The sequence below is a fragment of the Argopecten irradians genome, chromosome 9 (genome assembly GCF_041381155.1).
Source record: "Argopecten irradians isolate NY chromosome 9, Ai_NY, whole genome shotgun sequence".
NCBI classification, from domain to species: domain Eukaryota; kingdom Metazoa; phylum Mollusca; class Bivalvia; order Pectinida; family Pectinidae; genus Argopecten; species Argopecten irradians.
The window spans coordinates 25,079,210-25,095,143 of NC_091142.1; the positions used below are offsets into that span (position 1 = coordinate 25,079,210).

The 15,934-nt window shown below is 32.5% G+C and overlaps 1 protein-coding gene across 1 annotated transcript; it reads left to right on the forward strand.

Moving 5' to 3' along the window:
* Positions 1–7,426: 7,426 nt before the first annotated feature.
* On the forward strand, positions 7,427–13,123 carry LOC138331863 (small integral membrane protein 14-like). The gene is made up of 5 exons (XM_069279690.1): positions 7,427–7,520; positions 9,357–9,433; positions 9,886–9,934; positions 10,537–10,682; positions 11,140–13,123. Exons 2-5 carry the CDS (start codon positions 9,362–9,364, stop codon positions 11,176–11,178), a joined length of 306 nt encoding a protein of 101 aa, XP_069135791.1. The 5' UTR covers positions 7,427–7,520; positions 9,357–9,361; the 3' UTR covers positions 11,179–13,123.
* Positions 13,124–15,934: the final 2,811 nt, after the last annotated feature.

A 15,934-nucleotide genomic window follows, 5' to 3' on the forward strand; every position in this document is an offset into this window, starting at 1 on the left:
GTATCCAAACAAAACTTAATCCAACATTGTCTAAAATATTTTTAACATATTTCATCCATTTAAACTCAATCTGACCAGTTACATGGAGAGTATACATCAATTTGTACATTAAACTAGACAGTCAGTTTGCTTTCATTGGATAGAAGAGTATACCAAAATTTTATCATTCTTAGTTTAATAGTAACAGTAATAGGATACCTGCCGGTTTCTCTGTAAATCATGAAATTAGATGTATTTTTTCGTAGACCAAGAATTCTTTTACAGAATTGCAGATGTATTTTTTCCAACATACTTGTATTTTCCGAGTACCCCCATATTTCACATGAATATAATAAAATTTGGGTAACTAATGAATCGAATAACTTAAGTTGTATATCAACAGGTAAATTAATATTTCTTATATTACGGTAAAGAGCAAAAAGTGCTTTATTGGCTTGAATACACAACCATTATAGTAAAATAGTACACCTACGTATGAGAAAGTATCTTGAATATCTAGTTGCTTTTTGAACACCAAAAGCCGGTTTTTTCCTGTCGGTTTTCGTTTTGCAAAAATACGACTTTTGTTTTCTTTGTGATATAACCAGAGCATGCTGTACCTAGGTGGCATCTTCTCTGCATAGGAGATTTCAGAAAAGATGGCGTGACGTCACAGAAAGTTTACATCCGGGTCCTCAAAGATACAAACCCAGTATGGCGACTGATAATAACAACACCACATCCCTGCTTCATAATCGATACTTTGACAAAAGTTTACACTTTCATACTTGCAAATTCTGATTTTGAAATGGTTTCTTATTGTTTCACAGGTTACGGATGTTAACATTTTTATATTTTCATTTTGTTTATTGCTAAATATAACAAGTGTAGATTTAGTGTCGAAGCCACCTATCGAAGCGCTGCCGGGCCATCGCACGTACCCGATTTTGTTCATACGTATAAATTGAGGTTGTGAAAAAAGTGTTTATGAATAAATGATTTATTTCAATGTATCATGTTTCTGTTAAAAATGAAAATGCTGTTCACAACACGATATGTTTTAAACAAAACGTGAACCACCTGACCAGCCCATAGCCGCTCGTGTATGGCTTCATCGCTGGTAGATCACCGCAGGCCAAAGCATTGTTGGGGAAATAAATCATATGAAAGATTACCAACACTTTTATCTCAAAAGGTACGTGTTTAACATATATATATATTTGGTTATTTAATATGTACATGTTGTTTTAATGGAATGCCCTTGTATCAACTAGTTACACGTACACGTATGGCTGCCGATCTCGAAAAATAATATATGGTGAAATCGTTCAGTTTTCATGCTGCATATTTCATTTTTGATATTTCATTTTCAGCCGCTTTTATGCCATGGACTGCTGTGTTAAGTTTCCAATTGAAATGGTATTAATTTTATATACTTTGAATACATATTAGGTAAACTTCATTTAAATTGATATAAATTACAGATCGTTGTACTGTACGTAAATGCCGACCAGGATACATTGCGCACGGCTTCGAGAATCCTAAATACTCAAAGTTTTGTTTAAAAATATGATATAATGAACATACAAGCTGACTCATTTGTATGTTATAAACTAAATTCCAAAATTGATGACAAAAATATTAACCAGAATACGTAATTTTATGACACTGAAAACGGACGAAATTCGGGTTCTCTGTTGTACTGTAATGGCTGCCGTGGGCTTGGGGGTAATCTACGAAAGCATATGTTTAATTTTGTACTAATCACACATCGTAAGGTGTTTTATCAAGAAAACCTTCGAAAACAATAATTGATTATAATTATATTTTGGGGGACTTTAAATTTAATTTGTAATTTCAAGTTGATGTTTGCAATATATCTGACAATGTTTATACGTAATGGCGACCGTGTTTTCTCGTAGCGGTAGAAAATGGAGTATAAACAGGGTAAAATATATGAATACTACATGTTTAAATTTGTATATTATTGTAAAATATTTTTATTTACACTTTTCGAAATGTAAATAACGCAATAGTACTCGGTTTGCCGTACTATTTATTACAATAAAATGTAAACAAACATCGCAAGCGGCTGTGTTCCCACTATGTTTATGTGTCAGTATTGCCAACCTCTGACGAGGTCAAATCGGGTGATCACCCATGAAAAAACGGGTGAAAGGGTCAAAACAAGGGTCATATGCGAAACAACATTTCAGTGTAATTTTTAACACTTTTTCAAAGCCTTAAATATGCATATATTTATTATTTTCATTTTGTTATTCAATAATATTTATGATGATTTTTTTGTAATAACATAATTAATATCTGATAATTAATAAAAATATTGTATCAAAAAATCTTTTAAAATAATATTTGATAAAATCCGGATTTTTTGTTCTACACGTGTCCGGTTTCATTATTATCTTTGACTAAACAAAATGGCGGCCATTATGATTGGCTTGCCTGCCTACTGCAACAGGACACCGTTCACGTTTACTATGTTTTACATGTATTCATGTGAGTAAATCTTTGTCTGAAATCACAAGTGTTTGTGCTTTTGAAGAATTTTGAAGAGATTAGATCTGATTTTGAACAGTATTAATTAATATTGGCCCTGTCTAATTTTCCTAGCTGGCTCTGGCTAAAAACGATCATAGACATCGTGATGCATGACTGAATAGAATAATTGCTACAATTTCACACCTGTATTAAAGTTTGTTTATGCAAGGGCCTGATATGAGTCTTAAGCCCTGATATATAATTAAAATTGCGCTAATGGCTATATCTGACATACTTTTTGTGAGCTTTTTGACACTTTGGTCCCAGTGCTGAAAATCGAGTTATTTGGTGACCCGCCGGGTCAATCGGGTTAGGCATTCTAAAATGTCTAAAAAACGGGTCAACCGGGAAAAATCGGGTGAGTTGGCAATACTGATGTGTAGATATACAGAGTTCTACCTTTGAGCGCCCGGATGTACCTTTGTGTGACGTCATCGCCATCTTTTCTGAAATCTCCTTATTGAGGTGTATTCAGCATCACTTACTGTGTTTTGCCAGCTAGTTTTTACCCCATCCCGATCTACCCCCAGAATACGGTGTACATGTTTACCCAGGCTCTCCAACATGTCTGTACGTGTATCTAATAAGAATGGTATTTATGTGTTTCAAATTCATAAACCTACATGTATTTGTTTGTCTTAACAAACGTCCATTGAAACAATTTCTAAAAATCACATGTACAAAGATAATACTGCCCCATTCTCATAAAGCCGTGCAAACACAGAAGGCAACGATTCTGCCCTCTGGCTATCTAGTTATAATCATTGGACCACGACGCAATATACGGTCAAGATAACTTGCGGGGTTGGGATCATAAACATACTGTGTTTACCGATAATTAAGAATCAAAACAAGCTGAATTGGGTACTTGTAGGTGGACTAGCCACCAATAAGTGGAAGACGTCACATAGTTTGAAGTGGATTTAATTCTGCATGGTCCGTTTTGCATGGACGTTCAGATTTTAATAAAGGATACGTAATTCAGCTATTTTACGTACATTACGCTTAGAACTTAAATAGCAAAGAAAAATAACATACAAGTGTATATATATATTTTAATGAAAGACGATCTAGAAGGGTATCGCTAGATAACTGATTGATATGCATCAAATCTTTTTTATTTAAAGGGACAATTCACTCAGGCCAAATCCTTGCTCAGGCTAATTCTTTTACATAATCAAGAAGCAAAATATAACATAAACGTATTGTTCTACATTTCTTATGAAACATAAAACATAAAATATTGACAAATTCCACGTCATAGTTTAGTATTTTAATTTATACCGTTGTAATTACAAATCGTTGATCAATACGATTAAGCAGGTACAATATGTACGCTGTACCCATACCCGAGCAAAAGTCACGCACGTTAAACAAATGAACTGCATAACCACTGAGGAGGTGATTAAATGATTTTTAGGCAAGACAATTCACCCAATAAGGTAAACACACTACTGTCAGAGCGATTTGAGCAGTTCTAGACAAAAGTTACACTACTCTACGAGCAAGGGACAGGGTTCGGCATACAAGAAGTTCGACCACAATGTACATGTGTTTCACACGCATTTCACCACCATGGGATTTTCTGGCATATCACAGTAAAACCGACTGATCTATTTTCCATCAGAATTAGTTTTTGTCCGATATATGTACAAATTTTAATGTTCTCTTGGGCTGAATTGTCCCTTTAAAAGCTATGTATTACCTGGTATATGATTGTATTACTAATAGTTTATTATGAAATAAAAAGTGTCTCAAAAGCACAATAAGACTGGTTTTTGCTGCAATTCAAAGTTGTATTTGACTTGTGAAAATGCTTGTATTTCATGTAAATGATATAATAATAATAAACTTTATTTACCGAGGATAGAAACCTGATTTAGTGAAGGGCTAATCTCCCTCAGGGTCCTCAGGATTAGTAAAAGTATTAGTAACAAATTACATAATAATATAAGTATCTATACAAAAGATTCAGTTCATAAAATTATTAATACTATAATGAATAAAGATAATGTTGTTCATTAAAAGCAATGACGAATGATAAATGAAATTATATACAATAAATAGAAGCAGTATTATCACAGTAAGTTCAAAGATAATGCTTACGGTACTGAAATGAGGTTAAAGGCCGAAGCCTCATATATACACATGCTAATATAGCATACATTAAAAAACTTTTTGAATTCTAAAAGCACATATCACAGAAATGCTTAATTGCATTTTTAAAACTGCTCAAAAAGGTGATGATCTCGCATCATTAGGAAGCTGATTCCGGATTTGACTGCTTGATATCATAAAATGACTCGAGTAATACTGAGTCCTGTGTTTTGGAATATATAAAATATTCTGTTCAGTCTGACGTGTTACTCTAGACTGAACACTATCAACATATTTGAATCGACAACACAGATAATCGGGTACAAGTCCATTTACACAAGTAAATACAGATTTCTTGTATTTTATGTATATGTCTATAGGCATCCATTTCAACTGTTGAAACATTACTTTTGACGGAGTAACAAAGGGGGCATCTAAAATGATGCGTGCTGCCCGTTTTTGTAATAGACATAGATATTTTTTTCATGATATTATCATTACGCTCTCCCCATACAGTACAACAATACACAAAATGCGGAAATACACAGGAATCAAAGTATTTCAGTCTTGCACAGAAAGACAAGTACTGCTTAATACGCATTAAAAGCCCTAAGCCACTGTTGACTTTTGATAAAATATGGATTCTACATGTTCAGAAAAAGAAAGATGGTGGTCCAGTTTTACTCCAAAAAGCTTCTCAGTTTCAACCTGTTGTATAACTTCACCATTAAAACTTAGTTTAGTTCATTTTCACCAAGCTTACAACGCTTCAGTTTTGTTGTTAAAATCATACATTTTGTTTTATCTTCATTTACCATCATTTTGTTTTCAACACACCAGTCTTCTACATTCTTTAAATCATCATGGAGTTTTTCTCTTATAAAATTCATTGTTCTTCCAGAAGCTGACAATGTTGAATCGTCAGCATACATAACTGTTCTAGAAGCAGTTTTCAATGGCAAATCATTGATAAAACTAAAAACAAAAGAGGTCCCAGTATAGATCCCTGGGGTACTCCAAGAGTGATTTTACGGGCTTCTGATAAATGACTTGTGATACAAACCTTTTGGTACCTATCACTTAAGTAAGATGTAAACCAGGATAGAGTGGTAGTATCACATTGGTAAAGCTTTAGTTTTTTCAGTAACGCAGTATGATTTACTAGGTCGAATGCCTTCCTAAAATCAAGGAAGACGACTCCATTTATATTTCCTTGATCAATTTCATTTGCCCAAGAATCAACTATATTCAAAAAAGCAGTTTCATATGAATAAATGATAAAGATATTTAATGCAATCTACCCATAAAACATTGACTTTTAAAAACGTTATATATTTTAGCAGAAAAGTATCTATTTTCAAATAGACATATACTTAAAACTGCATATACATGTAGACTCTCTATACCTTATTTGGTTTTCGGATCAACACAATCTTGTTCCTCAAGACATTGTCAGGACCATAGGCGTACGCATCTTTTTTTTTTAATGAAGATTTCATTATAGATGTCTCACCTACGGCACATCACTTCACTTTTTAAAAGCGATTAAAAAGCACATTTATTCCAACTACCATGTTACAAATAATATATACATGACCGTATTTCGGTAATGTTTATCTTTCATTTAACGTATCATTCAATGCCAACACTGGAGAAATCCCCTGGGGTATCGAGGTAGGGGCTACCCTCTCAATGTCCAAACTCCACTACACGAAAATGGATGTTGTCTTAGATATCTTTTTTTTTTATTTGGTGGGTGGACTGACGATTATACCTAAAAGTCATGTGATTTTTTTTTTTTTTTATTTGATTTTTTTTTTTTTTTCTCAGAAAATACGAGATTTGAAAAATCACTATAAAATCCTGCACCACATGGAAAGTCAGGAAAAGAAAGATAACTCTTTCATTCTTATACGTGGGTAAACGTTAGAGTAAGAATCTGACCTTTAGGCCAAGGCATGACCTAGTCCTAACTAGGAATCAATGATCATAGAATATAATTACATTGTACATTTTCATCGCTATACGTTTTAGGGGTTCTACATGTACATTGTATAAAAAAATCAATAAAACCCTACAAGCAATCTACATATGATGTACACAGTCCTTTCTAGAATTACTGTGTAAATTAACATCGATAACTGTAAGCAGGATCATATATATATATGTACGTTCTATATGTTTGAATATTTCTGCTGTATGTTGGTCAAGGACGTATGATCACTTTTAAATCCATGATGTTGGGCTATGAAAAATGTACTGTGCATTACTATTTCAAATTATTTGAAATCAGTTGTGTTTCTGAAATGCTGAAGTATCATCCCATCAATAATCTGTTCTATGGCGTGCCGAACGTTGCAAAATTCAATAAGTAAAAACATTTGTGCGAAAAAAATGTGTTTGTAATATATTGTTATATGTCTTCATTATTTTTTTGTGTGTGTGAAAAAATATTTGTGTGGTTTTTTTTTGTGTGTGAAAAAATGCTTTGTGTGTAAATATATATTTTTACAAACAAACATATTTTTCACACAAAGAAATTATTGAACACATATTTTTTTACATATAAATATTAAAAAAAATACACAAACATTTATTGTTTTTACACACAAATTAAACATTTTGAACACATATAACGATATATTACAAAACATTTTTTTTTTCTTTACACATTTTAATTTACTTATTGAATTTTGCAACGTTCGGCACGCCATACTGTTTGACGTAAAATGTGAGTGACGATTGTCTTATGATGGAATTTGAATTTCCCGCCCATAGTTCTTTGTGTTTACATCCGGGCACCTTGTTAAATCTGACGTGTCTTTGTTGACGATCAGTGGACAGGAAGTGCGATCGGAGAAGGGGTTAGACCGAAAACAACACAGGTAGGGTCGCCATATGCTCTGTTTAAATAGAAAACATTGTATTATACGGTCCATATTTCCCTTTTTAGTACAACAACCATAAGAATGCACGATTTATACTTCTCGAAATATATGATTTTCCTTATCGTTTTCCAAGATGTCCTCTTTCGTGGAATATGGGTCAAAAAGACATTGGCCTACTGGCCTAATGCTGCTTTTGCAGGTTTACCCAAACGTCATTCGTTATCACTACCTTCGTTTAAAATGTGTATATTTGTCAATTTAATCTGCTTTCGTTGTTGAACCTCTAGATCTGCTATGAAATACCCTAATTTCGACTTGTTACAGTTCGTAGCATTTGAGTGTATTTATTTCCTTGTATTTTTCTAATCCTGCGTTATTATCAGAGTTATGTAACAGTTGTAGGAATCCGTCAAGCTCTTGTGATAAAGGACATTGACACTTGACAGCAGCAGATATACAGGCTTAGGTTTAGCATCTAGACTTTACTTACAAAATAGCCTAGTGAATTAGGCAATAGGCAAGGATTAATACTTGTACTATCTACATGTTTGTGTTGTCCGTGAACCCCATTCAGTGGTTGTACATGTATATAGCTACTGTTCACCTATTTTTGTAGTGATTTAGAGGAAAAGATCTTTCACTCCCCGGTAATATATAATCCAACTGACATTTCCGAGTGAAATATGTATTTTCCACTACAACAATGCATGTAGTTCTCTGCATCATGCATGTACCTGGTGGATTAAGCTTTTGTGTTGCAGCACAGTTTACAAAAATTTGTACTAAAATAATCTAATGTTTAGGCCTGTGTCACACTTTCTGAACCATTATATGATAAAACTATGCATTGTAACCATTAGCATATATACGATATATTTGTTTGTTTATGAAAATTATTTATTCAACAAATTCATGGTTAAAACATACTCTGGACCCCTGAACATTAGCCGACTGATTAAATGCTTTTACCAATTGAGCTACCATCCTTGATACTCAAGGGGTTCCGATCACTTACAATATCTTCACCCCTGGACAATAGCTATCTCATAGTAAAACTGGAGGCAACAGAACAGAACAGGTAATTAAGTCATTTGATGTACATCAAAAGAGCTGTATAATGGTACACTGTGGTTGACTGTGTGGCTTTAAAGTAAGGTGTCACTCTCTCTGTAGTCTTCAAAGACATTTTTGCAAGGCTGTGATTGGTTCAGATTTGTTCCCCTGTGTTGCCTTCAATTTTACTATGAGATATGGGGTAGTCCAGGGGTGTAGAGATCGTATGTTATGGGAACCCCTGGAATATCGAGGATGCTGACCTTCATACAATCATATATATAAACTAGCTTTACAACGTACACTATTTCCTCGCTTTTTTAGTCTTCACCTGAAGACTCCCAACGCATGCAGGGTCGGGTATATCCCCAGCTCCTAATTATATATATATATAATAGTTTACAACTTGGTTTGGACATCACCTAAATAAAGCTAGCTATAGCTGCACCAAATTAAATGAGTAGGACAAAAAAAAAAGGCAACCAGACCAACATTCGAACCAGAAACACTTTTAACACAAGCTGCAGTAGCCAGGGTATATAGTGCATTCTACCAATATGCATGGCCATGATTAACCTTGCTTGGATCGACTTGATCCTGAACTGACTAATGTGTAGGACCACTAATGTGTATAACCATATGTATTGGGTCATTATCATTCTATCTAATTTCATAGTTTTAAGCAAGTACATTATTATAATTAATGTGTTCTTCATTGATCAGAACAAGTTTGATTTCAGTAATAGTGGACTTATAATCAAGTTTTATTTTTTTGAACAGTAAAAATGGCTGACGGGTTTGATCCATGTGAGTGTGTTTGGAATCATGAACATGCCATGCAAAGGCTCATTAATTTGGTAAGTATGTAATGTGGAAGAAAAATATATATATATTACATATGTACGGTATCTGACAAATGCATATACATTAATTAAGTACTGTAAATTTGATAATTAAACCAACCTTCTTTATAATTAGTGTCTATAAAGTTTCATCCTTTCAAAACAAGTTCGTGAAGATTAACATTCATGGATTTTAAAATTGAATGGAATTTTCTTTCAAAATAATTGATGTTAATTCACAGAAATTAAATGTTTTGCAAATTTACTTGGACAAAATAATTCCCAAAAGAAAATCACATGTTACTTCAACGTAAGTAGTGCTGTAAAATGAAGGTTATTTATCTTATACAAGATTATCAAAATCATTTGAATAGTGATCAATGATCCATAACATTTTGTATGCTGTTTATAATATAGCACGACATGACATTGCTTTGAATGTACCGAGTAATATCTTTTTGTTACAGTTGAGGAACACACAGACCTATTGTACAGATAATGAATGTCTGACAGACCGTAAGTATATCACTCTTATTTCTTTCTGTTTGATTTTGATGTCTACTTCTAAGTTGCATCTATATATATATATATATATCCTACATCAATCAACATGCAATGAAAAGAACTAAAATTTACCAGAAAGTGAACATGATGTCTAATATCTTGCTCTGTGATATCTGTTTCTTATGTGATTCCTATACACAAGTAACTTAACCATATGATAGATAAGATATAAACCAACTCATTTCATGGCAAATTTATTTGAATAAATTCAGCTTTTTTTTCAACGACTTAGCCATGCATGGTGATTTGATTTCGCTATAGCAGTATAAATGCTTATGAAATCTTCTACTATACTTGTGTCTTAGTGTTACAAACAGTTTCATGGCAATTTATTTTCACGATTTCCAATCATCTACAAAACACTTATAATGTTGTACATTGTATCTATATGGATACTGGATAGTCATTTTACTCAAAATGCTGTATGTGAGATGCCAGCCATCTGCTAACTTTATATATATATAGCACCCGTTTGAGGTATCACCCAGCTTCTATAAGATAATAACAGATATTAAGTACAAATGAGAGGATGATGATTTACCTGTACATTTTAGTGCCAGGTGCTAACACAGCCCCAGATGGCGGTCTAAACAACATGATGCTGATGATGTTGGGATGGGTTGTTTTGGCCACAGCTCTCTTCCTGTTCCGTCCGAGGAGCATGAGGAACAACGGCGATTCCAAACCAGCCAGGAATAATGTAAGTAGTGCCTCTTCTCTGTGCCATACAAATACAGTCTAACCCCAAGTGTCAGAGTTTAGATTAATCTTACAAATATTTTCCTTCATATTTTCAAATTAAGTTTCTTAATACTTAAAAAAAAATATAGAATATGGTCAGAATTAACAACAAACATCAAATTTAATAAAAATTTAAATGATTGTAATTCAGCTGTAATTTGTTCAACTGCAGAGTATTTTACATATCCTTTCAAATATATATATATATTAAGATTCTTGTCCCTGTTTTTAACCGTAAGAGGCCTGGGATGTCAACATATGAAGTGAAAAACAATTAAGAGTGTTTTGCGGTTTCAAATTTTTAAAAGCACTAAAAACAAATAAAGCCCTTTTCCTTTTTCCTTGTTCTTTCTCAAGATGGACACTTCAAGTAAAGAGCGGTTTATATTTATATACATATTGTTTTGCTGTTTCAGGACCCGAGTCCTCCACCCTCTGGTCCCTCGGTCAACTGAGGAGGGAGACACCAAGTACAGGGTTGCAATCTCAGATTAACTGGGCCTCATATTCTCTTATCATCTGGTGAAGGATAATTACATCTCATTTCTACAACAGCTATGTCTCAACATGGTGCCATATTTATATTAATGCTGTCATACACTGCTGTGAAAAACATCATTTCAACTTGATTTAGAGCATAAACAGGAAAAAAAGAAATCCTTGTCATTGTATTATACAGGTACAGGTGTAACATTTTGTTGGGACATTGTGGATTAATCATTTATTACACACATAGAACTATTTTGGGAGGTTCATGGAAAATACGAGGTGAGTTATATAATTGTTACAACATTATATCTCTCTCAGTTGTTACAAGTTTATTCCATCAGTTGCTTGACCCCTGATGATGGTGGATTGAAAATCATGTTGTAAACTTTAATTTTTGCCTAGTTGAGAGGGTTCTTCATGTTTACATCAGGGATCCTAAGTTAAATTATTTAGAAGCGCCATATTGTTTTTGTCTTGGATATTGCTTTATTTAATTTCTTGTCTGTTTGACATAAATACTTTGAGCTGGTAAAATTTAAAAAAGGAAAATTGTGCAGGTCTCAAGACATTGATAATGTGTAAATGTATACACTAGATAGATATATGTGAAAAATTTGCCTTTTCACTGGTACTGCCATGGGAATTTTTTTAGATCACATTGCATGTATGCACATATATGAATATCATTGTACAGCTCATTAAGAGAACCTGCATTCACTACTAGAAAGTTATTGGCTCAGGATTTAAGTATTTTTTGTACTCAAAAAGTTATAAAATTACATTACAAGTATGGAATAATTTATACTATCTACTTAATAGTTCTTTCGTCAATTTGGGACACAAAATTGAGAGTTAATCCATCATGAGGCAGGCAGCTTTTGGTTTTGGAATCCAGGTTTGAAGAATATTTGGTCTTATTTTTTCCCGTCACTTTAATGTCCAGCAAGATAGGTATATATGTCACTGGTATGTTAAGTTTGAATGTTTTTTGTTTGTTATATATCTGATTGAAGCTACTGCAAGCAGTTACTATAAAGATAAGTTATATTTAATAATATAAATTTATCTGTTTTATTTTGAAACATTTACTACCATTTCTACTGATTTTGAAGTGCTACAAACACAGGGACTAAATATAAGTAACCATCCTATATATACAGTACACTTGATTCTATGATCAGCGATTATTGGGGACTCAAACACTCATGATCATCAAGTCATTGATAACTACTATCTCCTCTTGCATGTAATTGTAGGACTTGTATCTTTCTTGGAAAAAATATATAATCAGTGTCAGTTAAGAAGAAGAAATAAAGGAAAATGCTTAGGATTGAACATTAAATTTATGAGATGTGAGGTCCCATTTCCACCTTGCAAACCTCCAAGGGTTAATTGTGAATTAAATCCTTGTAAGCAAATTAAACTGCCTTGTCAGTATAAGAAATTCAAGTATAAAGTCCTGAAACTGATTAAAAAATTCTAAGGAGTTTTAATACAAAAAGATAAGGAGGGTTCTCTCATACTCGTTATTATCAAATAGATGATCTAATTAATAGATGATCACGAGTGCATGGAAGTCCCATGCATATAATCACTGAATTTGGTAAGCAATTACTGTAGTCCAGATTGCATGCATAGGATGGGGAATTTCTGAAAAGTCTCTGTAATTATTTATTTAATTTCCTCAAAATATTGGATACAAATTTAAAGGTGTAGTGATCAATTGTGTATATTGTATGTATGAAAACATACAAATACTTTGTTTGAATGAGATTATGCATGGTGTTAGTAAGGTAAGGTGGGCAATTTTTTTTTGTTTTTTTTTTTGTGAAAGATGATGTGTGCGAAATATTCAATAGCAAATATGTATATAAATAATTAAAAAGACTAATAAAAATTAAAAAAAAAAAAGATATAAGATGAATCATGATGTATATTTTTTAATATCATTTTATATTGTATGACATTAGATTTCCTTTAAATCGTTTAAATAATTATAATATTCTCTTTATTTCTAAGCAAAGTAACATATCTCCCTTTATATTTCATGTATTCAATGCTTTCTTTATTTTTTTTTTTTGTATTGTATCTTCATTTATTCATGGTTTTTAAAGAAAACAGTTATTCAATTAAAACTAGATGAAACAAATATACTTTCCTCATAGGTCTGTATGGCTTTTTATAGTGATTTGTATTCGATGTCTGTTATATTTTGCACACTATACATATATATAGCAACTTTGACATTATTTTCAAGTTTTTGAGTCATTCCTCTCAAGCGTTCATTTGCAAATTGATAAATGACTCGAACTTTTGAAAATAATGAGATAGATATGCTATATACAAACATTTACAATGAAAATAATGAGATAGATATGCTATATACAAACATTTACAATGAATAATGTGTGTAGTCATAAGGTGCAAAATGTAAACGGTTCATATTCTCAATCTCAACAATAAATTTTGAAAATAATTTCATAGAAGCTATACATAGCCATAATCTGCCAGTTTATGATATTTGATATTTGTATGAATAATTTGATGTAATTAAAGAATGATACATGTTTAGCCATTTCCTCTATTACATACATATTCTAATCACGATTTTGTATTTATGATGTATTCTACTACTATAATCTAGTCAGAGAATAGGAACTCTGTTAAACAGGTACTGTAAAGAGACGTATTTTAACGGTCATCAGATTTTACAGTGCTTTTCATGCAAGGAATGCTGCACTAGAATATGTTTGTTGGAATTTGATTTTCTGTGTAGCGTTTATACATGTTCACATGATGATAATTGCGCAAATGTGTCAATGACCAGTTAAAGATGGTTGCTATGGTAAAATTTGATAGCGCTAAAATACATGTACACATACATGTTCACATGATGATAATTGCGCAAATGTGTCAATGACCAGTTAAAGATGGTTGCTATGGTAAAATTTGATAGTGCTAAAATAAGTACATTTACAGTGTTCTGATTGGAATTGCATATATTATTTTGAACTTATAAAAAAAACTAACCGCTGTGTTGATTTAACAAACTTTGTAGTGATAAAAAGATAATGAATGAACAAGTGCAATAATTATGTTAATATATGCATATGGGTGCCAGTGAATTGTTTATATGGATATTATATAATGTTGTACCAGGGATATATGATAACAGAGCTATAAACATACTGATTGTAGCACATTCATGACATATGGGTAGTGTTAACCAGTAGGCTGTGGTCAGTCTATGGTCTGTCTATGGTCATTTATGTATGTTATCAGTGATTGTGATATGTGTCTCTGCTTTGTATGTGTAGTTGGAGGAGACATGTGATTGCACAAATTGATAGAAAATAATTCTGAAGTAGTTATAAGCATGGTAAGCATGCCCAAAATTCAAGTGTCTAGTTAGAAATAAGTTTTATCTTGATATTTCTACTAATCATCTCTAATTAATATATATTTGTCATTCTAATTAAAATAGACTTGTAATTTCGCTCAACTATATATGATGTGCTCCAACGCACTTGTACTGGAGCAAATAGTATATAGCATCGTATATAGGTAGTTGAGCGGAATAACAAGTCTAATTTTAATAAGATTGTGTTTTTGTTGAACTCGGCTAAAAACTCCACACCATGCAGGAAAGATCTGGAGTAATATAAATATATATAGATGTAGTTATCTAAAAAGTTCTTTTCTGTAAATTCAGTAAAATATTGTGAAGTTACAACATGATACCAGGTCTATGTTCTTTTGTGAAACGGTGTTTTTTCCCCGTAAAATTACCGAAGTTTTCCCCAGAAATATTTCAGAAACCTAAGCCTAGATCTAGAGGATGTAATATTTTCATGCAGCTGGTCAGATTAATGAGGTATGACTGAATGTATATCAATGTATTGACCAGATTGGGATGAGATTTTTATCTTGCTGTGATATTCTTTTTCTCATCCTCTCTTCACCTTATTGTCCGTAAAGGAAATAAAAAAACCTTACCTATTTCAGTCGTTTGTGAATATTTCGTTCCGTAAATAATTACGTACATATTGTAAACCATCATCTTTTCGTATGCGATTTAAAACCAAATATTTTTCGGGCGCTTATAACTAATTAGAATTCGGGCCACAAAAAATATAATTTTTAACTCTGAATCACGAAATTGAATCGCCAGTAAGAATTCGAAAGACAAGAAAACGCGAAATCAAATTACATTGCAGTGAAAATGAGATGTTTTACAGTGTCATTTGTATATTTGTGAAAATAAGGCATTTGTAATAACATATTCAGGTGCATTTGTGACATGGGAGCATATACGTACCTGATACGTATACCCACGTATACCATGAGTTTCCTATCATCTCTGAGACAATATGTATATTTTATCATCTCAAAGACAACATGCATTCTTTTACCATCATCTCACAGGCAATAGGGATTCAAGATCTTTAATCATCTCGCAGATAATAGGCATTCTAGATCTTTTACCATCATTTCGCAGACAATCAGATATTCCTTTATCATATAAATAAATGCACAGACAGAAAACCGCCAAACTTTCAAAACCAACCAGGTACGGTTGTTTAAAGGATTATTACCTACAGCTTGTCACATGAGTAGTGAAATTTTCATTTCCCATTAGCTGCAAAATTTGTGATTATATCTTCTCTTAAATCAGCAAGAAAGTATAGAATGCAGTTTTTAAGATTCTTATAAAAAATTATA

Excerpts from the sequence above, each read along its gene's own strand:
- LOC138331863 (XM_069279690.1), top strand. The coding sequence starts at position 9,362 with ATGGCTGACGGGTTTGATCCATGTGAGTGTGTTTGGAATCATGAACAT. Across the intron at positions 9,935-10,536 it reads TAATGAATGTCTGACAGACC|TGCCAGGTGCTAACACAGCC; the intron begins GTAAGTATATCA and ends TGTACATTTTAG. Across the intron at positions 10,683-11,139 it reads CCAAACCAGCCAGGAATAAT|GACCCGAGTCCTCCACCCTC; the intron begins GTAAGTAGTGCC and ends TTGCTGTTTCAG.